Source organism: Gossypium hirsutum, chromosome A09 (assembly GCF_007990345.1).
Source record: "Gossypium hirsutum isolate 1008001.06 chromosome A09, Gossypium_hirsutum_v2.1, whole genome shotgun sequence".
NCBI lineage: Eukaryota > Viridiplantae > Streptophyta > Magnoliopsida > Malvales > Malvaceae > Gossypium > Gossypium hirsutum.
Genome location: NC_053432.1, coordinates 61,457,117 through 61,483,902, shown reverse-complemented (window position 1 = coordinate 61,483,902; position 26,786 = coordinate 61,457,117). Strand labels below are relative to the sequence as shown.

Here is a 26,786-nt window from a genome sequence, read left to right as displayed (position 1 = left end):
TTTGTGCACTTCGGTAAATTTGGGCTTAATTGGCCGAAAACGGGTTAATGGGCCAACGGGCTCAATTCAGTAAAGACGCTCGGTAAGTGTTTCTATTGATGCGTTAACGGTTGTAGGATGTATGTAAACCCTAAAATAGTGAATTTTACTAAAATACCCCTAAGTATGAAAATTACCATTTTACCCCTAGGTGCAAAATGACTGTTATACCCCTAAGGTTAATTTTGATTGAAATGCATGATATTCTGATTCTGTTTGTTGTATGCCATGACATGTATATCTGTTGCATGGGATCTGGGTTATGTTATGGAGGAAGAACCCCTTCTGGTGGCTGTGCCACATATTCTGATATAAGCAGCTTTGCTGCGGATTATAGTTAGTGCCGCAACCAGTGCTAACACTGTAAGTGTAGGGATGGCGTGGGTGATTTATTCCCCACAAGAAGTGTAGGGATGAACGGAGGCAAGTGTAGGGTTGGATGGGGTTATCATGCATTAATCATATGAGACTGTTTTGTTATGGGCCAACTGTATTGAAGCGGGCCCAACTATGTTAATATGGGCAAGACCCAGTATATCTCGACTTGTAATAGGGCTACGACCCAGATTGATACTGATATGGGCTAGGCTCAATATACTCTGATACTGTAAGGGGCTATGGCCTAGATTAATATTGATATGGGCTAAGGCCCAATTAACACTGATTTCTGAATAGGGCTTAGGCCTAGTAAAGCCTGAACTGATTTGGGCTCTGGTTGGGATACTTTACACACTGAGTTTTCCAAACTCACCCCCTTTCTCTTCCATCCTTGCACGTAAGCCCTAGTTGGTGGACTTGGAGCTGGGCGGGGTTCAGAGTGGCCACGAAGATTAAGTTTCTATTTTCTTTAAAATAAGTTTCGCCTTTATTATTCTGATTATTTTTATTCTGGTTTAAGTTGTAATAAGGCCGCTCTTTTTATTATTTTTAATATTTTGGGTTGTTAAATTGGTTAACTCTAGGGCGCGTTTTATAAAAGTTACTTATTTTCAAAATATCACGATTACCGAGCAAAGCTTTTGCAACGTAAATGTTTTCAAAGGAAATAAATATTTTAAATGGACTTAAACTTAATTTGTTGTTCGTGGACAAGTAATATGCTTTAAGTGTGGCAATGGATGTGTGCATGTCTAGGATTGGATCTATGAAGAGCTTGGTACTTAAGCAGTCCAATAGACTCACCTCCTCTTTTCTGGCTTCCTACCTGGTGCACAGCTTCTATTCACTTTAATCTTTAATGAAGATATTCTTTAAACACTAAGAAAGACTTTAGATAAAACATGACTTTTCTAGTAACGCTTCAATGTGACACGCCGGATTCGGTCGTTACGTCTGGCCGGGTTTGGGGTGTTACAAAGAGTCACAAACAATTTTTATCTTGACGACACAACATTCAAGAGGAAATTCGGAGGTGGATGTGATGGGGGTCAAAGCAAATGGCATAATGACAGAAAGGCTGATAACGGGGAAAACTCCTAATCTACAACCTACAGAAAATTCAGGGACCCAACACAGTTTACAATTTACCGATGAAAGATTAGTGGAGATTGCGGTGACCCCTTCTGTTGGAATTTTAGACTCTGCCAAGCACTCAATAGTGGTTTTTAAAGAGCCTGGCACTTTTGGGGGTAAACAAGAAGAGCGACTTACTCATCCATGGGGCGAAGAAATAGTTCCTCCACCGCGCGAATCAATAGTGGGAAAAATAAAATCCTGAATGGCCAAAAAAGCTCAAGCGCATCAATCAAGACAAAGAAAGTCCCTTCAAAGCCACATCCCTAAAGTTTCACTGGCATAATCCATTAATAATATGGTGGAACTATTACAGGAACAAGTCAAGCAAGGCCTTCTCAATAAGGTTAATAAAGAATGAGAAAGGTGCAAAAAAAAGTCTGAACGGCACACGGCAGCAAGATTAGACCAGGTATACTCTCTCTAATCTAAGATGATGAATTTTAATTTCAATTTATCAATTTTTATCTGGAATTGCCAATGATGCGCAAGTGTCAAATTTCCTCGCATCTTTAGAGAGTATAATATGGAATTTTGACCAGATATCGTAGGCCTTCTAGAGCCAAAGGTAAATGGTAGTAAGGCATATGAAATAATTGTTAAGCTAGGCTTTCACCACTTACACTGAATTGAAGCGAAAAACTTTTCAGGGGAAATTTGGGTTGGTTGGAAAGACACAATCCAACTTGAAGTAAACACAACCTATCTGTCTTACGTTTGTCTACGGAAGTCCTAATTCTACTAAGAGAAAGAGTCTATGTAAGGCATTAAAAGAAACTGTACCACTTGATCGAACCCCATGGATGGCATAGGAGATTTTAATGCAATTCTCTCAGTTGAAGACAAAAAAGGTGGTAACACTATAGGAAAAGGGTGTCCACTATTTGGAGAGTTCATTGAATTTAAAAATCTTCAAGACTTGGGATTCCAAAGACTCTCGTTTATTTGGCAATGGGGAGGAGTCTTCGAAAAGCTGGATCGCGTGATAGAAAATAAAGCTTGGTGCCAATCATTTCCCCATTGTGCAATAACACATCTTACTCGAATTAAATTCGATCATAGGCCGTTGCTAGTAAACATTAAACCGGATTTCAAACTCCCTAGAGGCCGACCCTTCAAATTTCTTGCCGGATGGGCACAACATCAAGATTTTTCTAATATAGTAAAAAATTCATGTAAATACGATGAAGACATGTACAGCTCCTTGAACCAGCTCACTGCAAGTCTTAAAGGCTGGAACAAAAATGTTTACGATCACATCGGATATCGTAAGCATAAATTAATAAAATCTTTAAATTCAACACAAATGAAACTTGAAAGATCATACTCATATTCACTAGCTCAAAAATAGCCATAAGAGAAGAATTAGAAAATGTTCTTAGTCATGAAGAATTATTGCGGAAACAAAAATCCAAGTGTGATTGGCTTAAGCTAGGGGATAGAAATACGAAATTCTTCCACAGCCGCACATTGCACAGAAGGAAGATTAATCGCATTACTACCTTTCGAAACATAAATGGCGAATGGCTATATGATCCAGACGACATAAAACATGAAACGATTAAATACTTTCAAAAATTATATGGCAAAAAACCCAATAGTTTAGGGACTTTATCCCCAAGCTGCTTCTCCCTATTAGAAACCAATAATGTTGATTTTCTTCAAAAAGAAGTCACGGATGAAGAAATTAAAAAAGCTCTTTTTGATATGGCCCCTCTAAAAGCACCTTGAAGTGATGGCTATCATGCATTTTTCTTCAAAAACCAATGGGATAACATAGGAGGAGCAATCTGTGCTTGGATTAAAGATGTTATTAATGGGCGTCCCATTAACTAAGAGCTTAATAACACATTAATCGTCCTAATTCCGAAGGTTGCTCAACCAGAATAAATGTATCAATTCAGGCCAATAAGTCTTTGTAACGTCTTTTACAAATTAGTCATGAAAATAATAGCTAACAGATTCAAAATAGTCTTCCCTAAAATTATTTCTCAAGAACAAGCTAGTTTCATCGCTGAATGAAACATTACTGATAACATCATCATCGCTCAAGAGGTCATTCACTCAATGAGAGGAAAAAAAAATAGATGACAATCAAAATTGACTTGGAAAAAGCTTATGATAGAGTTCGTTAGGACTACATTGGCAAGTCAATCCAAGCAGCTGGAGTTCCAGATTACCTACGGAAAATTATTATGTCAGCCATCACGACAACTACTATGCAAGTCCTATGAAATGGAGTGCCCACTGAAAAATTCAAACCTGCAAGGGGAGTACGACAAGAATGCCCATTATCGCCATATTTATTTGTCCTTTGCATGGAATGGCTAGGACATAGCCTTAAATCCTCCATCTCTTCGAAAATCTAGATCCCTACTTAATTATCCAGAACTGGACCCAACTTATCACACTTATTCTTCACAGATGATTTAGTGATTTTCTAAAAGGTAGATATCAAACATAGCATGCTACTAAAGAATATTCTTGATCAGTTCTGCAGTTTCTCAGGACACTGTGTCAACTCAAGGAAAACCAACGTTTTTTTTTTCAAGAGGAGTAGTAGAGGACTTAAGTGATAGGACCTGTAACGCCTCTAACCCGAATCCGTCACTAGAATAGAGTTACGAAGCATTACCAGAGTTACCGATTTATTTATTAGATATTTTATTTCATCTAACGTTCATATTTGGAACCAATTAAAATCAATTATATTGTCCCTTAAACATACTTATTTTTCTCGACATGTTTTACTATAATTTATTATTTGTCTCAATATATTTAATTTTCTTGTATCAACGTATCAAAGATAATCACATATTGACATATCATGATAAATATCATTCTTTAGCCATTTCTTCATAAACATAAATCAGGTAATTCATTATATCAATATTTCATGCATTTAAAAATAAAATTCTTGCAATTTAATTCTTATTTCCAGCTGTTATTCTCATACAAATTGATAACAACCCATGTATTCTATAAAATATCAGAATTTTTCATAATTTCAACACTTTTCAATTTAATCCTTAAAACATGTTTTTCCCCGATCTTGAACTAAATTAATAATTTTATTCAATTTTGCAATTTTAAATAATAAAATAATCCACTTCATGCAAATTGGTCATTTCTAACACTTTTATAAAATTACCCATAAAATTTTACTGTTATTCAATTTAGTCCCTAAGCCTAAAACATGCAAATTAGCTATGCTAGTTGAATATTCTTACATATTTACCTTCTCCTCCTCTCCATTCCACATCCTTAATTTATATAATATGCTTATAAGTAACATTATCTATAATTTCACTATTTCTTATATGTATATTCAAAGTTGTCCATTTGAGTCATAGTCACTAAATTATTTATATCTTGAGCTACAGAACTCCAAATTAAGATCCGTTAATTATACCTGAAACTAGGCTCACATGTCTTCTCACCATAAAATTTTCAGAATTTTTGGTTTATCCAATTAGTACAGTTTATTCATTAAATTCTCCCATATTTTGCTATTTGATAGTTCTAACCACTCTTCACTAAAGTTTAATTATCTCTTTAAACAGAATTCAAATGATGATATCATTTATTTATTATAAAAATGGACTCATTAAGGAATCTAAACATATAAATTATGTCCCCAAATTATTTTTTTTATAATTTTTAATGATTTTTCCAACTCATAATAGGGGATCTCAAAATCATTTTGAATCAGTCTCACAAAAATATAAATATCTCAGAATACAGAATTTCTTTACTTTCTCTATTTCTTTTATTTGAAAATAGACTCAATAATCTTTAATTTCATATCTCACTCAACTTCTAATTCAATTTCTACCATTTTTGGTGATTTTTCAAAGTTAGCCTATTGATGCTGTCCAAAACTACTTTAGTGCAACATATTGATTACCAAGTTTATAACACTCTTATTTCCATTCTCTACTATATTTCCCATTATTTTCTCTCATTTTCCTTCAATAATATATCAAGAACATGGATCCTTATATAAGAAAACTCTACCTTAACATCATTTTCATACTTTTGATATTACCTTACATGAGAAACTCTACTTAAAATATATTGAAATCTTAAAATTCTTACATTGTCCCATTGATTTTAATATTTAACTTGATTTTTCTCTCTCCTCCAGCTTTTATTTCTTGAATCCAACTTGATATTCCAACTCCCCTTAGTCTCCTTAACATTTTTCTATCTTGGTAGCTATGAAAATTCTTTTGATTTTTAGGTGAAAAGAGTGAATTTTTGGTGGAAGGATTAAATTGTAAAGAAAGCAAAACTTTCTTTCTTCTCTTTTCTTCTAATGTGAAATGCATGGAGAAAGATGGATGGTATATATATATTTTTTCCACATACACACACATATATATAGACTAAATAAAATAATAAAATAATAAAATAATAAAATATCTTATTAAAATATTAAATAAATAATAATTATCTAATTAAATAACTATAAAATATCACCAACATCATCATTACTTTCTAGATTTCTCTCTCTTTCAATTGACCATTTTTCCATTTGTGATCTTTTAAAATTCTATTCTTGAGTCATCACTTAATTTGGTAAAATTATAATTTAGTCCCTCATAATTCTTCACCTATTTAATTTGGTCCTTATTCATCAATTTTCCTTGGTTTCTAGATCATTCCACCCTTAAAATATCTTCACTATTAGTCCTTCAAAATTTTCATATTTACACTTTAATCCCTCAAATTTTGAGTATTTATTCTTGGGCCACAAAACTTTTCTCACTTTTAGAATTTAGTCCTTTCTTGAATCAATATGTCATAATATACTTCCCAATGACATAACTCAATTTTCCTCTTGTTGTCACTTTATTTCCTTATTTTACTGTATTAAGCATAATATCTTACTGTAAAAATCTTCAGGGTGTTACAGGACCAGTAGGATTTTGGGGTACCATAAAGTACAAGAACTGGGAAAATATTTAGGCATCCTTTTATTTCACAAAAAAATCACTAAATCCACAGTACAATTTATAATTGAAAAGGTCCGGTGAAAATTATACAATTGGGATGCAAAGCAACTTTCCATGGCAGAGCGCTTTACCCTAGTTCAGTCAGTTCTCTTAATCATCCCCAATTACTTCATGCAATCCATGAAAATCCCAATAGGGGTGTATGATGAAATTGAACGCATGACAAGATAATTCATCTGGGGTTCAAACACAAGAGGAAAGAAGCTAGCACTTGTGGATTGGGGAACAATATGTCAGCCTCGAACAAGCGGTGGTCTTGGTCTAAGTTGATTGTAAGAACAAAATAAATCCTTTTTTGTTAAAACTAGAAATCAATCTCATCTCCAATCAGAATGCATTATGGACCCAAGTATTACGATTAAAATATGGAATGAAAGAGGTAATTCCAGAGTGTATAGAAAAAAGGAATAATTCTGTATTATGGAAAGCGATTGGGAAGATTTGACCAATATTGAAAGATAATCTATGTTGGTTGGTTAAAAATAGAACGGAAATATATTGCTGGAAAGATAACTGGGTTCCTACTATTGGACCACTGAGCCAACAAGCTCAAAATCTGAACAGGCCAATCAACGATTGCTTGCTCAAAGACATGGTAACAACGAACGGGGTCTGGAACCTAGAAGCATTCAGAGAAAATTTAACAGAGAAAATCGTATAAAGAATCATTGATATACCTCCACTGCATCATTTGGTAGGACCAGATAAAATAAGATGGATGCCTGCCTCTAATGGGATATTCTCGATAAAAAATGCGTACCAAATGATAACCGAAAATTCATGGAATAATCGAGATACTAAGTGGAAGGAAATTTGGAAGTATCCAGGCCCTCAACACATCCGATTCTTCCTATGGTTAGCTTGTAAGCAACGACTACTCACCAATCTAGAGCGAGCACGAATAAGACTTGACTACAATACCTCTTGCCCAGTATGTTAACATAACACAGAAGACGTTCTCCACGTTCTCAAAGATTGGCCGACAACTAAAGAAATTGGGTTAAATAATATCCCCCAAGCTGGCAAACACAATTATTCTCTAGTGATATTTTTGACTGGGTAGGGGAAAATTTAAAGTATAATGAATGGATTACATGAGCTAAAACCTTCCGGCCATCCCTTTTTGGTCTAGTCGCATGGCGTATATAGAAAAATAGGAATCTCTTTGTCTTTCAAGATATAACATGGAGCTTAGCTGAAACCATTAAGATCTCTGTTTGTTGGGTAAGACAGCATACTAACTCATATGTGAGGGACCTATCTCAGGATTTAAATGGACGAATTGAATAGGAACTAGGAGCAACAGTTGAGTAAAAGTTTTTTGATTTAGGCTTTGTTTTCCTTTTAATTTAGTTCATTTTTTACCCCCAAAAAATATATTTATAATTATAATAAATAATAATTATTAAAATATTAATATTAAATATTTTCAATAATATATGAAGAATATTATTTAAAATTATTATTATTTAAAATTTATTATTAAAATAAAATTAAAATATTAAATAATTTATTAAAATAATAAATTTATATTAATTATATTAATAATTTATTATATGAATAAATATAAATAATTAAATATGTATGTTTAATAATAGTGAAAAATATAATATTTTATATTAATATTTTAAATATTTTTAAAAATAAAAATAAAATTTTTATCAATATAATAATTTTAAACTTAATTTAAATTAATTTTTATAAAATAAAATTACCTCAAGAGCTTTTTTCGGAAATTGATATAAAAAATATTTTCTATAAAACTTTTTAGGTGTGAAGAAACAACGCTTAATTGAATTTAAATTTTGACGAGTTGAAACAAGTTTGGAAGTTGGAGGTACAATTGCCAGGTCTAAGTGAAGCTTGAGAAATAAAAATTTGAGTCTCAGCTCATCAAAGTTTCTACAGAAAGATTTGGGCCTATGATCCAAGAAAATGAAAGGAAAAAACTTTAATGGAAGATTTGGCTTTTTGAGGGATTCAAAGGTAAATGGGGTCAAAGATCCAAGAGCTACGGTGCGAAACAATGAAGAAACACAAACGTAAACGTCCCGTCCAGATCCTACATCGAACCGCGAACCCTGAACCGTTCACGTGGCGCAATGCCTTTCGCTTGAACTAAAGTTCCAAATTCCAATGATATGATGGTTTAAGCACCGTTAAAAGATTCAATTCATATCGCCATTGATACGGATACAGTCGAGGTCACTTCATCACTGAGGGAAAAATGGTGACAATTTCAATCTCTCCAGTAGCGGCACAATCTCTTTACATTCGCAATGCACGAAATGTACCCTTTATTCCTCTTCGACACGCACCGTTTCGAGCTACTACGAAGCTTTCTACTCTCGCTCACTCTTCTGGTTCGATCAGTTTCAGTCCTCTAAGGTAAGTTTATTACTTGATTCGAATCGATTTGGGGGGAATTGAAGGGAAAATTTTTCGAGTTCCTTTAAACTTTTGAGTTTTTGAAATTGTAGATTTTCGATTAAGGGTAAGGAAATAAAGAAGAAGAAGAAGAGTAGAGGATCGAGTGCGGTTTGCTACGCTGCTCCTCTCTCACGTCTTAATCTCCAGTGGATCTCCGCCATTTCTTCTGCGTACGTCTTTTGATTGATTGCCTTCTTGTTTTCATTTTTGGAAAAATAAATTTATTTTTTGAAGTTATTTTCAACAGGGTTTTATTTTTCACAAAAGGAACAGTGATTCGGAAACAATTTCTTGTTCCATTGATAGCAATTCAAGCTCCTACAAGTATCATTTCATGGATGAAGTAAGCAATATTGTTCTTACCCTTTGTGATTCTACTGTCATTGGGTTGAGTTTGGACTTGCTCATCGAGTCAGGTTTTAAAGTTATAGGATCATTTTAGTTCGGGTCAAATTCGGATTCGAATTAGTTTCATGTTCAAGTTCTTCTTTGTTCTGGTTATTCGGTCATTAAGGGTTGTAGTCACTTCAGATTCTGGTTCTTTCAGGTTATTTGGTTAAGTTATTTCGAGTTTCTGTCAAATTGGGTTATCCCAAGTTTGGGTTGAATTTTTATGTTCAAGTAAAAATTAACAAGTCTTTTATTCTACTTTTTTTTTCCTAATATCCTACATCTGGTAGTCTGGACTATTCCAAAGTCGAGCCAGTTAAAACTCCGAAATGGAGGCAAAGCTTTCTCAGCGCCTATTTTTTCTGTTCACTATACTCGAAAACCGAATAAATAACATAGAACTCCTTACCACTTAATCGAAGTACATAACTTTTTCCCTTAAAATCCTTGTGATTGATGGTTTTAAAATTTGCAGGGGTGAATATGGTATTTGGGCAGCATTCTTGGGACTGCTAGTTCGTCTCTTCTTCTTCATTCCTGGTAAATTCTTACGATCCCAGTAGAGACTTCTATTTCGAGTCAATTCACATTTTGTTTGTTCAGGTTTGATTGTGTTGTAGCTCTATAAGTTGGATTGGTTTCATTGTGGCATGATTGAATCAGATTCAATTTTTCAGAATAATTTGGCCATTAAGCAAGGAACATGGATGCATTCAATCATGAAAGTTTTGACCATTTTTTTGTTTGCTAAAATAATTGGATGATAAATTAAATTTTTTTCTGTTTCTAGGTGAACTTGAGTTGCCATTTGTAGCATTACTCTTGGTGATTGTGGCCCCTTACCATGTAATGAACTTAAGGTTAGTGTTAATGTATTACTTTAGGCAAACTGATGCTATTATTCTTTCTTTTCGATACTTATGTTTGATGGAGTGTAAGTTTCACATAAGGGAATGTTTTCAACATGATTATTTTCATTTTTTAAAAAGATTTTTTCATATATTTTGTGGATCTTAGGATGGTCCTATCCATGTACGAAACTTACTCAAGTCTAAGTAACATAAACTATTCTTCTTCTTTTTTATGCTTATGTTTGATGGGGTTTATATATTTTTGATAGAGCTGTCAATTCTAACCCAAACTTGAAAACCAACCCGATTAACCCAAATCCGACTCACCTTGATTTGCTCATAAGAAGTTAACAATCCAAACTATTCCAACCCGAACAAAAAATGTTCCAAACTCAGAATAACTCAAACATAACATGACTCAAACAAACAACCTGAAATGACTTGAAAACCTAGTTAGCAAACCCGAATGACCTGAGCATAAAATGATCCGATCCTAAAATGACTTGAAAATTTAAAGACTCGAATTGATCCAACCCAAATTGACCCAGTTCAAAACAAACCCCACCATTGAGAGGTCTCAATTTTTTATTATAGGTGTTGTTTCATTTACAGGGGAACACAACAAGGCGCTATCATTTCCTTGGTGATTGCAGCGTATTTGGCTTACCAGCATTTCTCAGGTGCTGCCAGCTTGAAGAGAGCATTTGACCAAGGTTCAATTATTGCCACTGTTGGCATTGTTTGCATCACTGTTGTCTCCTGCTTGCTTTTGATATGAATTTAATGAAGAATCAAGACGTCTTCCAAGTTATTGAAGACTCGTAGAAGGAGAGAGTCCTGTAAGAATAACATATTTTCCAGACCTATGTTCTTGTGTTAGCATGATAAGTCCATTTTATGCTGAGAAAAATAAGACTTCTAGATGAAAATTTATATATGTAGAATGTATGTTCCTTTCACTTTGCTATATGTTATCTTAGTGTCATATCAGTGTAAGATAGGAATCGTTGTTGAAATAATACAAGTTTAGTTTGCAGTGGAATGATTAGTGATTATAGTCTTTGGACACTTTATTGGCTCTTATTGTTTCATTGTTCTTCTTAATCATGTATGCCATTGACATTGCCAAAGCTCATTCTTGCTTCTGGATGCTTCTCTTTTAACTAATGCATCTATTAAACATTTTTTACTCATGTTATCCAAATTTGGGAGTTCATGTCCCATATGGATATATGTTTGACATGAATATGCTAAATCTTTTCTAAGTATTTTCATATATTCATAGAATTATACTTCATATCTCTATCTGAATATGTAGCAGTAGAAGTATTTTAGGAAAAATGAAAACCTGTATTACTCTGTGTCGGGTGTGTGTCCCATTCAAGTATGGTAAGTTTTTGCAAGTGTTTCTCTGCGTACAGAGGATCTTCGGAAGTCATATGACTTCATGTTTCTTGAAGTACTCATGTCTAACACCAATGTACGAAGTGGGTATAAGGATATGACCCTCCAAAGACATGGAAAACTTTAGAAAATTTTGAAGATACCCATGTACCCGATGCATACCGTATCCAACATTCACATTCAAATCCAAATATGTGAAAAAAATATTGCAATGCTGAGCTGATGAATAAGTATAATTTAGTATTGCATTTATAAATGAACGTATATACGTATGTATGTATTTATTAATGCACTAGCTACACCTGTGATGATTTCCAGTTTTCTTAAATAGCATTCCTAGATCTCAATAACTTATTGTTCTAACTGTAATTCTGATAAAGCAGCTATCATAACATATCTATGGATACAAGAACCTAAGATATTCTATGATGTTCTTCATTTTTTTCCCCATCCTTCAGCTTCTATGCATACATAGATCGAGAACTATAGCTATAGATCTTTAATGTTTCTAGGCCTCTGAGATAGACAACTCATTGTTGATCCTCAAAGATTGCTGGTAAGCTTATGAACTTTGCTAAGGAACAATGGAATTGCAATCTTATGTCTGAAAGTTTGATTCATTCTTTGCCTAGAGTTTGTTTGCAGTGATGAACGACCACACCAGACTTATCGTCGCGACGATTGGCCAAAATCGGAATGACACAGAGATGGCTGAGTTCGGGAGTCCGGTCGGTTCGAAACCCGTGTCTCCACCTGTTCCAGTAAATGTTGGCGGGGTCATGCCAAAGGGTGGAGCCATCGTGGTAGTACTTGGTGGAGACATGGTGGTTGGTGGTGTCGTGTTGGAGGGTGGACTCCCACTGTGTTCACATGTTGAGAAGAAAAAACAGTAAGCTACTCTTTTCTCTTAGTCTGGAAATTTAAAAGATTAAATTATCTGACGGGTCCTTATACTATAAGCTTAGGAGCAAATTAGTCCTACTATAAAAGTGAGCAGTCTAGTCCTTGTTATTTAATTTTAAAGTAAATAGGTAAAATCACAAATGACAATAAAGTTAAATGTTAAAAATGCTGATTTGTTATGTTTTAAAGTGAGGTGAGAAAAAAAACAATTTAGTTATTGTCCGTGTTCTAGAAAGTGTTGATTTTTTTTTTCTTTCTTTTTTCCTACACTACAAGTCAGCATTTTTTAACCTTTATAATTTACCTATTCGCTTCAAGTTAAATTTATAGTGAATAAAATGCTTACTTTTTATATTAAAGAGACTTATTTACTTTTCAGCCTATATTATAGGGGCTCACTAGATAATTTAACCAATTTAAAGCACCATGATAATTGGTTGTAAGATTATTACCCTGTCGACGAGGATGCCGGGAAATGACAATTTCCAGTACCTGAAGAAATACAGAGACGAATTTCAATAGAAATATTTGGATTGCATTACTTAGGGTTGAGAAAAAAAAATCGAAAATCAATGAAGCGAACCAATCCTAATCGATATGGCTCAGTTCAGGTCGATTACTATAGCATTCAGTCCAGCTTTAGCTCGGTTTTTCAAAAATCAGAATACTGTATATTAATAGTAAATTTTATTCGAAACTGAACTGAACTGAACCATTAGTACCCATAGATGATATCTTACTTGGATCAGTGTTACTAAGCTGTGCTGCCCCTCCGAAAACACAGCTTGTCGGATCCGGGTGCTTCTGGTAATAATCATTAAAAGCATAGGAAGCATGATTTTGAATTGTGTTAGGTTCATAACAACTTCCGCCAGTTTGAATTGCAGAGCAATCTGCACCACCATAGCCACAAGCATAATCTAGAGCTACTTGTAATGCAGTTGGTGAAGCACCTTGGTTTGCAACACACCAACTCCCTCCCGATGTTCCTGGACTCGTGGTTGTCCCTGTTGGAGGAGTTGTGGTTGTCCCTGTTGGAGGAGTTGTGGTTGTCCCAGTTGGAGGAGTTGTGGTTGTCCCAGTCGGAGGAGTCATGGTAGGGCCAGTCGGAGGAGTCGTGGTAGGGCCGGTGGGAGCCGGATTAGTGTCTGGTAATGTTGGAGTTGGATTTGTGTCCGGTGATGTTGGGGTAGTAGGGTTTGTAATCGGCTCGGTCGAGGGGGATGTTGGGTTTGGAGTGGTGCCCGGAGTTGTTGGGTTAACAATGGGGACACCGTCTAGTATTGTTGTGGATATTGAAGGGGCAAAGAGCATCCGAATGCTTTGTTTTGGTTTTTGATTGATTCCTTGCGGAGGAGGCTTACCTGAAACACTTGAACCTGAAGAGATTAAAAGCAAAGGTAAGTTCTTTTATTCGTTTTCTTTTTCATGAAGAAATATATGAATTTCGAGGGTAAAAATTAAATTATAAACTTATAAACTTTTGAAGGGTTAAAATGCAACAACTTTTTAATTTTTAAAGGAATTGAATTATCCTTTTTGAGACCAAGACCCTGCCTATATATATATAATTGATATTAGATTAAATCGAGGCCATAGGGTTAAATTGAAATAAAGGCAAACAGGGTTTAGGTTTTAAATAAAATGGTGTAATTATATTTTTAGTCTTTCTAGGAAATTTTCTCTAGAAACAATCACTCTCTCATTCATATGACACTTAGTTTCCATCTTTATTCCCGCATGATATTATCAAAAGATTGACATTTGAGTTAAATTATACTCAAACATTTGTGCTTTGACATATATCATATGTCAAATATGATTTTTGAAATCTATTAAAAAGACAAATTGGAACATATCCGTATTAGAAAAAATCATACCTGACACTTACCTCAAGTTTGGTTACATAAAAAATAACATGAAGTTAACTTAATGTGCATTTTGGCTTAGTAAAATCTAGTTTCCCATACAAATGCATAATTAGGAGCAATCTATCCATCTGTCTATATATTTATGTGTATGTGAATGAATGAATCACCTGAACAGAAGAAAATATGGAAGAGAAAGATTGATAGAAACTGAAGAAGCCTACAACCCATGTCTTGCATCTGCTTGAATAAATTGCAAACAAGTAGTTCTTCAAAAAAAAAGAAGAAAAAGAAACTTTAATAGGAACAATTATATACAAGCTAATATGTATGTATGTATATATATATGAGAAAACAAAGAGAAAGACCAATGGCAAAGAAGGCGTGTGTTTCTATTTTATTATCACTCTTTTATTACGTATATTTGGTGTCTATAAATAAACCCGCAAAAAAAAGAGTGAAAGGGGGGGGGAATTGAAAAGAATCAAAGCTGCCTTGGAAAGAAGATAGATTGAAAACAGAGAGAAAAGGGAATATAAGAAAACTTGAGAAAAGAGGCAATTTGGTTGTCGGAATTAGCAAGCAAGGTGTAAGGTGCCAAAAATGGAGAAAACCCCCAAAAAGTGTATGGAATGGGGAAAGTAAAGGCAAAAGGGTTGTCTGCTAGGATTTTAAATCTTTGGGTTTTTGATATATTATATATATATATGTTGTTGGAACGGTTGATATATTGGTTCGGATAAAGGGATTGGACCAACATCTGACAAATCAGTAAAAAAAAATATAATGATGTATTTGTAAATTTTTTTTGAAAATTTGATTGTTTCTTTAATTATTGTTGGATCAATAGTTGAATTGAGAGTAAATGATTTAACCAGTTCAATCACTGGTTCGGTTTTTACAACATTAATGTAGGGTAATTATTCTATTCATTGTTAGTGGAGTAAAAAAAAAAATCGGAAGTAAGTCTAGGGTATTGTCAAGTAGTTTTATTATTTTACTACACCCTAAAAATACGAGATCATCCTAAATTTGTTTGTGGATTTGTTTTACTTGAAAGAGTAACGATTTAAGGTTGGTTATGGAATGTTTCTAATTGATATATTCCAATAAATTTTAGGGTTTAGATTCTTTAGAATAATAATTATTATTTGTATATAAAGAGTATATAATCTTGAAATAGAGAAAAAAAAATACAAATAAGGGTAAGTAATGAGTTGGTGTCACTTAAAAGATCATTTTAAACCGATGTATTTAAATAAATTTGACGATTTAATGTTTTTGAAACGTTTTATTTTTTATTTTAATTTTGTAGATTAGTGACAAGTTCTTGAATTATAGTTACTCTTAATTACAAATAATATAAACTAAGTGGTCCATAAAATAATATATTTATTAATTACGAGTGAATCTTTTGTAACTGTTTTATGGGACTGAATAAAAAAAAGTTAAAGTGTAAGATAGATAAAGAGAGATTTTTCATGATTTGATGCAAAAAGGGATGATACTTGGAGGCTTTGCAATTCACTATTGAAAGGGTATTGATTCTATTTGTCTAAAGGGAAAATAATAATAAAAAGAACATACTGATTCCTTGTTCTGATTAATTAATGTTTGTGATTTTGCTGCCTTAAATATGACTTAATCTTAAAAATAAAAAGTTTGTAGGGACTTAGAATCTAACTTTATTGTTCATTTCAGTTTGCCTATAAGCTAAGGGAAGAACTACCTTCTTAACTAGGTTTAGCTCAATTTTAGGGAACCTTGAAATTCCAATTGTTTTTTTTGACTTAATGATAAAATTTAGTGACTAATGTTTGTATGTTTTGTCAAAATGATCCTAATTGTATTTTTGTGCATTTTTTTGGCTATCAACCTTTGTTCTTTTTTTCAATCTAACTTTTTCTAACAAATTTAATTAATGTACCGTTAAAAAAGTTAATGGGAATGATGTAAAATTTTATATGTGAAATATTTTTAATGAGGTGGAACTTATTACTTAGATAACTCATTAAGATAATTACATGTGAAAAATAATAAAATAAATAAATAATACATTAAATTTTAAAAAATCTTAATTTAAAGAAATAAATGTAATTATCTAAAAAATTAACTTAGTATAAAAACTTCTCAGCAAACAAACATATGAAGATGGAAACCTTTTAAAAGAAATAAAAATTTGAAACCTTGAATTTATTCATTACATCTGTTAGAAAAAGAAGATTGAAAAAAAATAAAATAAAAGTTGATGGCTAAAAAAGACTAAAAAATACAATTAGGATCATTTTGACAAAACATGCAAACATTAGAGGTCAAATTTGTCATTAAATCATTTTTTTAGTTACCATAAAAATCAAAATGCCAAAAAATTCAAGATTGTTGAATGACAAAAACAAAAATGAATACTTATACGATCATTTTTAACTTTTTATAGTTAATTAATAAAAAAACCATAATTAAGTGACAAAAAAAATTCATAATTCAGTAAAAATTTAAATACAAATATTTTATTATTCCACTATTAATTTAATAACATTTGGATTGAATTTGATAATTCATAATTTTTATAAATGTAGAACAGTAAAGCTAGATTTCTTTAATCAAAAGAATCAAACCATATTAGATTCCATTTTAAAAGAGCTACACTTATCTCGTAATATTAACAAATATTTGGTGCAGTGATAAATATTTATCTTATTTTTATAAAAGAAATTAATTTCGAATTTTGAAAAAGATATTATTTTTTAAAAAATCGTAAAAAAATTATTAAAGATACTGATTAACCACATAATACCAAAAAAAAAAAAAACACTTTGTTTTTGTTTGGATTCTTTTCATAGCAAACAAGCCTCTTAAGAAGTAATTAATTATGTGAGAAGTTTGTTGGGATATATATCTTATACCTGAAGTATTTGTATTGTGTTTATTCTTTTATTCTATATTGTATTTATGTTTAGGTTAAAATATGTGGTTAGTCTTTGTAGTTTGATAATATTTGAGATTTAATTATTATGTTTAAAAAAGTTAAAAGTCAAAAATTAAATATTTAAACTTTTATGATTTAAAAATCTCAATCTAATAATTAAAATCGCGAATATTTTTTTTTAAAATTTATCAATTTGACATGTTGATTAAGCTACCTTCACGTGACGTGTTAAATGATTGACGGAAACTAAATAAATTTTTAAACAGAAACTATCAACAACGATAATGTTTAGACTATGATTATTAAATTGAAAAAGTAAGAGGATTAACTTTTAAAGTATAGGGATTTAGTATAGGGATTTAGTATATGGACTAAATCTCAAGTTCTATAGAAGTACATGGACTAATAGCATATTTTAACCTTATGTTTAATGTATTTTATGTTAGGTTAAAATATGTTCATGTCTATGTATCTTTTGTATATTTGAAATTTATTCTTCCTATATTTTATTCCAAAGAATTTAGTCTGAATTTAGTCTCTCTACTTTTCAAGTATAAGAATGCAAGTTCAATTGTTAACATAGTTAAAATCCTTAAAATCCTTTTATTAAATTTAGGTTCATCAACATTGTTTTTTAACAAAATAATTTTAATGGTGTTAACTATTGAACTTCAAATTTGAAATTTGAAAAACATAGGGACTAAATTCCTAAAAATTATAAATATAGATATTACATTTCAATAATACAAAAAGGTATAGGGGCTTGGAGCTTATTTTAACCTTTATATTAATTTTTTTATTTTTATATTATATTATAATTATTTTTCTTATATTATCCGAAATAATCAAAATCTCCATCCCATTGCCATTTATTTCCAAGTAACTTTGGTTATGATAAATAATTATTTGTTTGAATATTCATGTACTCACAAATTATTCGAATTTTGTTATTTTAAAAAAAATTAAATTCAGTCAAATTATTATAACCTTGAAATATTGCATCAGAATCGAGATTTATTTTCATCTTTGATTTTAATTTAACATAATTCCATCTTTTTCTTCTTATTCCTTAATTTAAATAACTAATACCGTTAAAAATTACATTAATTGGAATAGTAAAAAAAATTATGTTAAATTAAAGTATAGAGACTGAATCCTCAACTTGAATATAGTACAGGGGCCAAAACCATAATTTGACCTTGAATCTATGGACAAAATTATGCAAATTTAGTCCCTGTTTATAAAGCTGAACAACAAACATTTTAATTTTCTTTTCATATGAAAATTCCCAAAAGAGAAAAAACCACTAAACAAAGCATGTAAACCTCTATGTAAAAATTGTACTCTTTTGTGAAATCCAACACACACACACACACACACACACACATATATGTATATGCCTTTGTTTTGTATCTTCTAACATCAATTCCTTGAATATTGATCTCCTAATGCAGCTAGCTACACATAGAGTATATCATAACCAGGTATAATATCATAGTATCATTACAAAAAAGGATAAATTCTCTACCTTTCTCACCTTCCAGCCTGGTGTATATGCCATTACTTGAGGAGAGATCTTGTAAGATGTTCCCGTGCGGTTGCCAATGCTTGAGTTATTGTCTGTAAAAACAAACATCGAATGTTTTAGTTTGGTGGCGATGGTTATCAATATTTTACTAGTTAAAAGAACTCAGGTGCTCTTTTCAGGGGGGAAAATTGGAAGAAGATTGAAAAAGAGGGAGGGAGTTGAGCATTGCTTGTTTCGGGTACAAGGATCGTAGTACCTGTTCAGACAAAGGAGCTCCAGCATCCATGCTGTGACTAGCAACCTTTCCGGCTATAACATTTGCATCAGTTTCGAGAATGATGCTGCACAAAGATAAAGAACAGTCAAACAGGGATAAGAGATAAGCATTGTCACGGGGGCAGTTGCTTCGGGTGACCGCCCCTTATCATTCTTTTTCTTTTTCTCTCTTTTTCTTCTTATAGAGACAAACCGCTATAAGGTACTATAAGTGATTAGTGCAGCATCCATATGTTTAACCTAGTCTACCATCACCGTGTTTGCCAGTAATTTACGAAGGTGCGGAAGAAGAATCAAGAGACATTTCCAGCCAAGAATTGTATTGGTATAATGAAATATTTGCAAAAACCAACTTCAGTTGAAATAATGATACATCTTTAAACTTTTACCAAACAAACCCAGATAAATACCAGAGACACTTGAAAAGAATCATACAAGCAAAGAAAGAAATATTCTAAAAGATTTGAAAAGGTAAAGATAAATCAAATTAACTATGCAAAGAACAATTATTCATACCCGCCGTCAACAATCTCATCGAGGCATAACAAAATAAGATCCAAGTTCTCCAGTGCTTCCTTCTTGTCCACAGTGCCTCTGAAACAAAGGGTAGTGAGAACAAGGGGTGCAAAACCAAAATTAGGCATGACGACGACGTTGTTCCGACTCTTCATGAAGTACCTATGCCTATGCCCAAACTGTTCATTTACATGAAAATCTAGTAAAAACTTACACCATATCAGACACATATCCATGTCCAATACATACACCTGAGTCCAAGTAACATAGCACGATGATATCTCACACATGTAGAAAGATTACAATAGTAGGAAACATTATGAAAAACCTGAGGAGAAGTCCAACTGCATCAAAGAAACCCTGGAGTACTGCAGCCAAGATAATCTCGTTTTCATTTTCACCTCCGGTAACAAAAAAGTGAAGGTCTTGAACAAACTTGTATACAACAACATAATTATCAAACATTGTTATCTCAGCTGTAAGGGAACAGAAAAAAACTATGTTAAACTAGCAATCTGAAATACTTAAAGCAATGCCAACCTAGGATATTTCCGCAATTCATCCACACAGAAACAATGAAAACTATGTTCAGAACATCTTATGAACAAGCAAACGGTGAATTTCTCAAATATTATAACTTGATTAACTCACCATCATCAACCTTCCTCGTAAATCAATATGATTTACATGTATACAGAAACAGATCAAATGAAATATCAAGTAAACATTAACAAAAACTAAAAAAAGGGTTCAAAACGATACATCAAAGGAAAAGTAAAACCCCCATTTGAACAAGCAAACTACTCCAAATTCTCAAATCTAATGACTTGATTAACTTGAACCTATATTTTACGTGTAAACAATCAGATCAAATGAAATGTTAAGAAAGCATTAACAGAAATGAAAACAATGTCAAAAACAATACATCCAAGGAAAACCCTTTATGAACAAGCAAACAACCTTCAAAATTCTCAAATCTAATGACTTGATTGACTTAAATCTACATGGTTTTACATGTAAACAATCAGATCAAACAAAATGTTAAAAAAGCACTAACACAAACGAAAACAATGTTCAAAACAATACTGTTGACGGGAGGTTGGTCTCGCTTTGGGAGACATCTTCTCGGAGTGTCATCTGGGGAGCCGGCGAACTCCTCAATGGTGGAAGTATTGTGCCCGGGGTGTTATGCTCGGTTTTAGCCCCGGGTTTTATCTTTTGGTTCCAAGGAGAGCCCAACGGGTTCCAGAGTTTGGGGAGCGCCTCACCATCAAGCATAGATACCCCAGGCACAATACCTCCACCGTTGAAAGGTTCGCCAACTCCCTGGACAACACTCCCTGAAGATGTCTCCCAGAGTGAGACTGACCTCCCCTCGACAAATACAATTGAAGGAGAACCCTTTATGAACAAGCAAGCAACATTTCAAATTCTCAAATCCAATGACTTGATTAACCCACCATCAGCATTAACCTTTGTTAACAAATCTACATGATTCACACCTAAACAATCAGATCAAACGAAATGTTGAGCACACATTAACAGAAAAATCATAGTGCAGAAGCAGAATTTTACCATCTGTACGGGCATTAGTCTTTTGGGTTTTAGCAAACACAGCTTTTTCAAAAGCTTCCTTAGCAGAATTGGTAGGCCAATCATCTGAATAATACTTAACAGCTATACGTTTACCTTCGGAATCCAAAAGAAGAATGTTTTTAATTAAAGGACACAATTCCTACAAACAATAAAAATCGAACTTTTAAAACCGGATTCAACTAAACAAGCTAATTATAATGTAAAAATTATCTTCGACATACAATTTTCTATCCTTTTTTTTTTTATAATTGAACTCTAAAAGAAATATATTGGATCCGAGTCTAACGCTTAGAAAAATTAACATTACGAACAAAATTCAAATCAAATTTGATGTAAATAAGTTTAGATCTGCTTTACAGATAATCGAACATAAACAAAGGTGATCATTAAAACGCAAAAATTAGAGAATTGTTTTCTTAAAGGTTCTTAAAATGCAAAATTGAAAGACAAAATAGTTGAAAAGAGAAGGAAAGCTGACCATTTTTTTTCTCGTTTGGCAAAGATTTTCTCGGGAAAAAAATTTCTAGGAATTTTTATTGACTGATGTTTTTCTGAGCTGTGACTGTTTTGTACGGTACGAGGAAAAAACGGGACGAGGGACGAAATTGATAAATGTAATTTATTAGTTCTTATTAAGGCCAAACTGTACTGATTATAAAATGGGTAATATATTAAAGAAGCCCTTAAACTTTATTATTGTATTCAAATGAGCCCTCAAACTTTAATAGGCACTCAAATTGGATAATTCCCTTGAATCTTTGTCTTTCTGAGTTATCTTAGAGGTAGTTATTATTTAAGGGTAAAATCAATTAAGTCTCACAACGAAAAGTTAAGTTTGATCATTACTTTTATTTTCGTTGATGTGAATATTAGAGCAAGTAAATAGTAACATGTGATATGCCACGTGTAATAATATTGACATGACAAAATGCAAAAGTTAAAAAAGTCTAACATGACCAGAGAATTCATCAGTCAAGACAAAAATGAGTTTTGTATAACTTTTGTTTTTAGTATACTTTTATTTAAAGGAATTTAATCCTCTGTTTTTTTCAGATGTTAAAATTATTTTGTTAAATTTATATTCATTATAATGTCATTTTTTAGTTATATTTCTTTCAAGTGATTTTTTTAATTTTATAATGTCACATACAAACAAATTTAACAAAAAATTTAATAGTGTTAACAAATGAGCTTAAATTTTGAAATTTAAAAAATAAAAAAGACTAAATTTATAGAAATTAAAGTATAAGGACTAAATCACAATTTTTCAATAGTACAGGGATCTATGGCATATTTTAACCTATACAAATTTGTTTGTACACAAGGAGCAACCTGCCTGAGGAATTTAAATACTTATGAATGTAATTTGACGCACAATTAGGGGTATGTATGTAATTTCATCCCACTTCAAGTGTTGCTGAAATATATGTAGGGATAATAATAACCCAAGCAAAATAATAATAATAATAAACTTCAATTGATTCGTCTATGAAATTGAATACAACTATAAACCAAATGAAATCTAATTAAAATAAATAAATAACTGAAAATTTAAAATTTTAAAACCCAACATGAGGTTTTACGACCGAACCAATATATAATATTCAATTTAACTCATTCACTTCACTAATAGAATTAAATATAGTTCTTCCATTCTAGTCCAAACTAAAAAGCCCTCATCAAACTCAAAACATGCACATGTTTCATACCTGCACAAAGTCAATGTACCCACCATTCTCAAATTTGTAAAAACAGATTCATGACAGATGATAATATGGTCATGTTTTATGTTGATTCCTCCTTTGAAATATTCATACGACACACATTCGGAAATGAGTAAAGAAATATAACCCTTCAAATAAATCGAAAATTATATATGTAATGAATTATTAAACACGTACTCAATCACAAACAATAAAGACGACAAGACCAAAAAAGAAAGAAACAAGATGCGATCGTCATCGTCCTCGTGCTTCATATGGATTGAAGTGGATACCCTTCTTTTTCTTATGTTGGATACTTAAATTGCCATTCACAATTAGCTGCTATACTTTACATACATACATCCCTTCCTATTTTGTTAAAATATCTCCTCTTTTCTCTCCTTCTCTAACTGGGGGCTCATTTTTCGAACCTCTTCATGTTTCGAATATGGGAAAAACTCAAGAAGTTCAACTCCACATCATTGGTAAGTAGGCTTCTATGTTCACTCAAATTCATGTATCAAATACGGGTATGTATCTTATATAAATAATCTTTTTAAAAGTTCTTCTTCTTGGGTTTTTGACAAAGATGAATGAAGGTTAACAGAAGCTTGAGCAACAATGTTGTATGTTTTCTGGAGAAAATAAACAGCAAGCAAGGTCTGAAATTTTTTTTCCCTACGAAACAAAGCCCCAAATAGACAAAACCATGGATTGTAATGTAGTTTTAATTTGTTAATTACAAAAACATAGGTAATTGTTAATTTTAATCTAAGCCATGAGATTGACTCGATATTGACAGGGTTTGGACTAAAATATTAAGCCCAAAAAATAAACATAAGGGAAAAGAAAATAAGTTTGTTTACAACATGAACCGATCTTAAGATCTATTATTCAAGGCTCGAGCCTGATTTGTTATATTATGGGTAAGGCCCTATGCCCATCCTAAATTTGAAATTTAATCTATTTACTTTTATTTATAAGAATTTGGTCCGTTTTCTTTTAATATTTTAAAATTTAGATTCAATTGTTTGTACTGTTAAAATTGTTTTGTTAAATTCAAATTCATTACAACATCGTTTTTTTAGTTACATTGCTACCAAGTAAAATTTTTTTTATTTCAAAATGTCACACCAACAAATTTAACAATGTTAACAATAGGACCTGAAATTTTAAAATATAAAAAGTAGAGGGACTAAATTCGTGAAAATAAAAATATAAGAACTAAATTCCAAATATGTTAAGAGTAGAGAGAGAATTGGGAAATTTGTAGTCCTAACGAACATAAATAAATTTGGTATGTAATTTGACGCAGAATTTGGAGTAGGGTGGATTTCCATTGCCATACGAACTGAAATTAATCATTGCTAAATGTCGAAATCCACTTCAAAATTCAAATGGTAAGAATAACCAAAAAAAGCTTATAAAATCCAATACAAAAACTCTAATTAATTTAGTATATGAAATTAAATCCAACCTTTAACTAAATTGAAATCTAAAATAAATACTTAAATTGCATATTTTCTAAAACCCCCAAAAAATTTAAAATAGATAACTAAATAATTGAAATTTTAAATTTTCAAAACCCCAACATAAGGTTTTACGACAGAACTGATATATAATGTTCGATTCACCTCGTTCACTTCACTAATAGAATTAAATATAGTTCCTCTATTCCCGTCTAATTCTTGTAAAATAGAACCTTCTCCATCGTATTTGACTCCTATAGGATCCGACCCATCATTACTAGTTTCTCCCAGCCTTCCCGTGTTCAGGGCCACCCAAAATTCCCCATTTTCATTCATCTTAATGTTATTGGGAACTCTAGGTAACTTGGCAAACACTTTTGGCTCGTTATTGTTTAGTCCACCTTCATCTCCAAGGTTGAATTTCAATATTCTCTTTCGTATAGTTTTTGCCACTAGCAGAAAAGAACGATTTTGGCTCAAAGCCACCCCATTCGGAAACATTAAACCTTTGTACATTACAGATGCCCTTTTTGCACGCGGATCATATCTAAGCAACCTTCCAGTTCGGTCAGTTGATGATCTCGATAAAAGGTCCGCATACCTACACACACATGCAAGTATTCATGAGTTTTAAATAACAAACAATACTTGTATCAAGAGCAACAGTAAATAAAAGAAACGAAAAGAAATACCTCCTTTGGAAAATAATGCTGCTGTCTGTAAAATAAACAACACCCGTGTTGTTATCGATGTCTAACCCATTTGTAAATCTAAATGGGATTCCCTCGGATGAATTGGCAAGAACTTGTGCTACGCCCCCTTTGGGCCCAACCATTAGCAAACCAAAGTATGCGTCTGCAATATAAAGATCGCATGTTGCGTCGTTAAATTTTAAACCCAAAGCCCTTCCGCATATAGGTTCAAGCATGAGATTTGTCGACCCGTCACATAACCTCCTTTCCTTGATTTAACAAAGAAAAAAAACCTATCAATTAGTTTGCTACTATGTCAACAAAACGATAAAAAGAAGAAGAAGAAGAAGAAGAAGAAGATGATGAAGAATTAATACCTGGTTAATGAAGGAATAGCAAATTCTTTCCAACCAAAATTCAGTTCATGCTTAAGTATTCTGCCGTCGGATACACCAACATATGGCCCTTCGCCTTTACAATCGAAAGCAATGCTCTCGGGTCCCACAACATTAGTAAGATTAAATTGATTATAACTTTTTGAAATAACAATACGACTCTGATAAGATTGTTTGATGAAAGTGAAGCAAAAGATAGAAAACAAAAACTTGAATGAATTCATCATCATTGAATTAAGCAAAGAATTAAAATATATAACGGTTAAAGAAACAGTAATTGAAGAATGAAGCTGAGATATATATTTATAGAGCAAGTAATTAACATAAATCAGAATTTCGATTAAATTAAATTAGTGGGAGGTATAGTTAACGTTGGTTTAAATGTAATTTATTATTATTATTATTATTAATTTTAATTTTTTTTATTTAAACCTAAATCGTGTTGTTTTATAAGTTTACCTGTACAAATTTAAGTCATGGTTGTGTACAAATTTAAGTCATGTTTATAAAAAATTGTATGTTTTGTTTTATGATAGAAATAAGTAATTCTAGTTTAATCATAAGTTTGTACTTAAGTAAATTAAGTCATGTTTTATTTTAGATGTATTTGAATTAATAAAAAAAATATAATTTATTGAATTAGTTAATCCATCGATTTTTATTTATTATCAGCGATTTTCTTTTTCAATTATATATCATGTCAGTTGTTATTTCAGTTTTTGATTTGGTCGACCAAAGTAAAAGTTCATTTGAGGTAAAATTCTACTATTAAGCCTGGACTAATAACACAATTTAACCTTTATTCTATCAATGTTCATATAGATTTTTTTTTTAATTATAATTAAACTGAGTCGGAAAATCCGGCAATAGCGAAGGGTCGACGACCAAGGCACGTCGAAGCCGCCTAACCAGGTAAAAGGACATCCAAATCGTCACTTTGGAACATCGGAAAAATTCTGTTATCCAACAATAGAGCAAAGAAGGAATGAAGCCGGTAACTTGGACTTTTGGCCATTTGGACAAGATCCATTTTAATGTGGATAATTTCCAAGGTAGGACCAAGCAAAGATACATTGTTATTGTCATAAAACCCAAATACACGGCGGAGACACTTAAGACTGGACGCATAGCATCCCAGGAGAAGCTGCGCTCTAAGGCCTGCGGAAGCCGCAAGAGCAAAGAAAAAGGCCATCTCCTTTGTTTACTGATGGAGATCTAGTGTAAATGAGATAGTTCAAGTTTAGCACCAAAAAGAAAGCATCATCATCAT

At 32.2% G+C, this 26,786-nt stretch overlaps 4 protein-coding genes across 7 annotated transcripts; 1 reads left to right on the top strand and 3 right to left on the bottom strand.

Moving 5' to 3' along the window:
• The first annotated feature begins 8,355 nt into the window (after window positions 1-8,355).
• On the top strand, window positions 8,356-11,282 carry LOC107946120 (cold-regulated 413 inner membrane protein 2, chloroplastic). Of its 2 annotated transcripts, none has more exons than XM_016880335.2 (6): window positions 8,356-8,957; window positions 9,050-9,169; window positions 9,247-9,342; window positions 9,865-9,929; window positions 10,180-10,249; window positions 10,853-11,282. In XM_016880335.2, exons 1-6 carry the CDS (start codon window positions 8,797-8,799, stop codon window positions 11,016-11,018), a joined length of 678 nt encoding a protein of 225 aa, XP_016735824.1. In that variant the 5' UTR covers window positions 8,356-8,796; the 3' UTR covers window positions 11,019-11,282. The 2 variants fall into 2 exon arrangements, with proteins under 2 accessions (XP_016735824.1, XP_040932254.1); XM_041076320.1 differs by having other exon boundaries at window positions 10,835-11,282.
• Window positions 11,283-11,871: 589 nt separating this feature from the next.
• Window positions 11,872-15,200, bottom strand: LOC107946119 (glucan endo-1,3-beta-glucosidase 3). Its single transcript, XM_016880334.2, has 4 exons — window positions 14,586-15,200; window positions 13,288-13,926; window positions 13,000-13,039; window positions 11,872-12,504 (listed from the first exon to the last, which is right to left on the bottom strand). Exons 1-4 carry the CDS (start codon window positions 14,653-14,655, stop codon window positions 12,273-12,275), a joined length of 981 nt encoding a protein of 326 aa, XP_016735823.1. The 5' UTR covers window positions 14,656-15,200; the 3' UTR covers window positions 11,872-12,272.
• A 3,273-nt stretch (window positions 15,201-18,473) lies between these two features.
• On the bottom strand, window positions 18,474-21,897 carry LOC107946121 (coatomer subunit zeta-1). 3 transcript variants are annotated; one of them, XM_016880337.2, is made up of 7 exons: window positions 21,736-21,853; window positions 21,237-21,396; window positions 19,990-20,137; window positions 19,662-19,739; window positions 19,126-19,210; window positions 18,870-18,961; window positions 18,474-18,799 (listed from the first exon to the last, which is right to left on the bottom strand). In XM_016880337.2, the coding sequence occupies exons 1-6, from the start codon at window positions 21,736-21,738 to the stop codon at window positions 18,902-18,904; spliced, it is 534 nt and encodes a 177-aa protein (XP_016735826.1). In that variant the 5' UTR covers window positions 21,739-21,853; the 3' UTR covers window positions 18,474-18,799; window positions 18,870-18,901. The 3 variants fall into 3 exon arrangements, with proteins under 3 accessions (XP_016735826.1, XP_016735827.1, XP_016735825.1); XM_016880338.2 differs by having other exon boundaries at window positions 18,879-18,961; XM_016880336.2 differs by having other exon boundaries at window positions 18,474-18,961; window positions 21,736-21,897.
• A 2,634-nt stretch (window positions 21,898-24,531) lies between these two features.
• Window positions 24,532-25,750, bottom strand: LOC107943347 (protein STRICTOSIDINE SYNTHASE-LIKE 10). The gene is made up of 3 exons (XM_016877094.2): window positions 25,499-25,750; window positions 25,122-25,385; window positions 24,532-25,030 (listed from the first exon to the last, which is right to left on the bottom strand). The coding sequence occupies exons 1-3, from the start codon at window positions 25,744-25,746 to the stop codon at window positions 24,532-24,534; spliced, it is 1,011 nt and encodes a 336-aa protein (XP_016732583.2). The 5' UTR covers window positions 25,747-25,750.
• Between the last annotated feature and the right edge of the window lie 1,036 nt (window positions 25,751-26,786).

Excerpts from the sequence above, each read along its gene's own strand:
- LOC107946120 (XM_041076320.1), top strand. The coding sequence starts at position 8,797 with ATGGTGACAATTTCAATCTCTCCAGTAGCGGCACAATCTCTTTACATT. Across the intron at positions 9,170-9,246 it reads ATCTCCGCCATTTCTTCTGC|GGTTTTATTTTTCACAAAAG; the intron begins GTACGTCTTTTG and ends TATTTTCAACAG. Across the intron at positions 9,343-9,864 it reads AGTATCATTTCATGGATGAA|GGGTGAATATGGTATTTGGG; the intron begins GTAAGCAATATT and ends TAAAATTTGCAG.
- LOC107946119 (XM_016880334.2), bottom strand. The coding sequence starts at position 14,655 with ATGCAAGACATGGGTTGTAGGCTTCTTCAGTTTCTATCAATCTTTCTC. Across the intron at positions 13,040-13,287 it reads GCTTAGTAACACTGATCCAA|GTACTGGAAATTGTCATTTC; the intron begins GTAAGATATCAT and ends GTATTTCTTCAG. Across the intron at positions 12,505-12,999 it reads CCGGCATCCTCGTCGACAGG|TGGGAGTCCACCCTCCAACA; the intron begins GTAATAATCTTA and ends ATGTGAACACAG.
- LOC107946121 (XM_016880336.2), bottom strand. Across the intron at positions 20,138-21,236 it reads GACTAATGCCCGTACAGATG|CTGAGATAACAATGTTTGAT; the intron begins GTAAAATTCTGC and ends GTTCCCTTACAG. Across the intron at positions 18,962-19,125 it reads GAGCTCCTTTGTCTGAACAG|ACAATAACTCAAGCATTGGC; the intron begins GTACTACGATCC and ends TTGTTTTTACAG.
- LOC107943347 (XM_016877094.2), bottom strand. The coding sequence starts at position 25,746 with ATGATGATGAATTCATTCAAGTTTTTGTTTTCTATCTTTTGCTTCACT. Across the intron at positions 25,386-25,498 it reads GCTATTCCTTCATTAACCAG|GAGGTTATGTGACGGGTCGA; the intron begins GTATTAATTCTT and ends AATCAAGGAAAG. Across the intron at positions 25,031-25,121 it reads AGCATTATTTTCCAAAGGAG|GTATGCGGACCTTTTATCGA; the intron begins GTATTTCTTTTC and ends ATGTGTGTGTAG.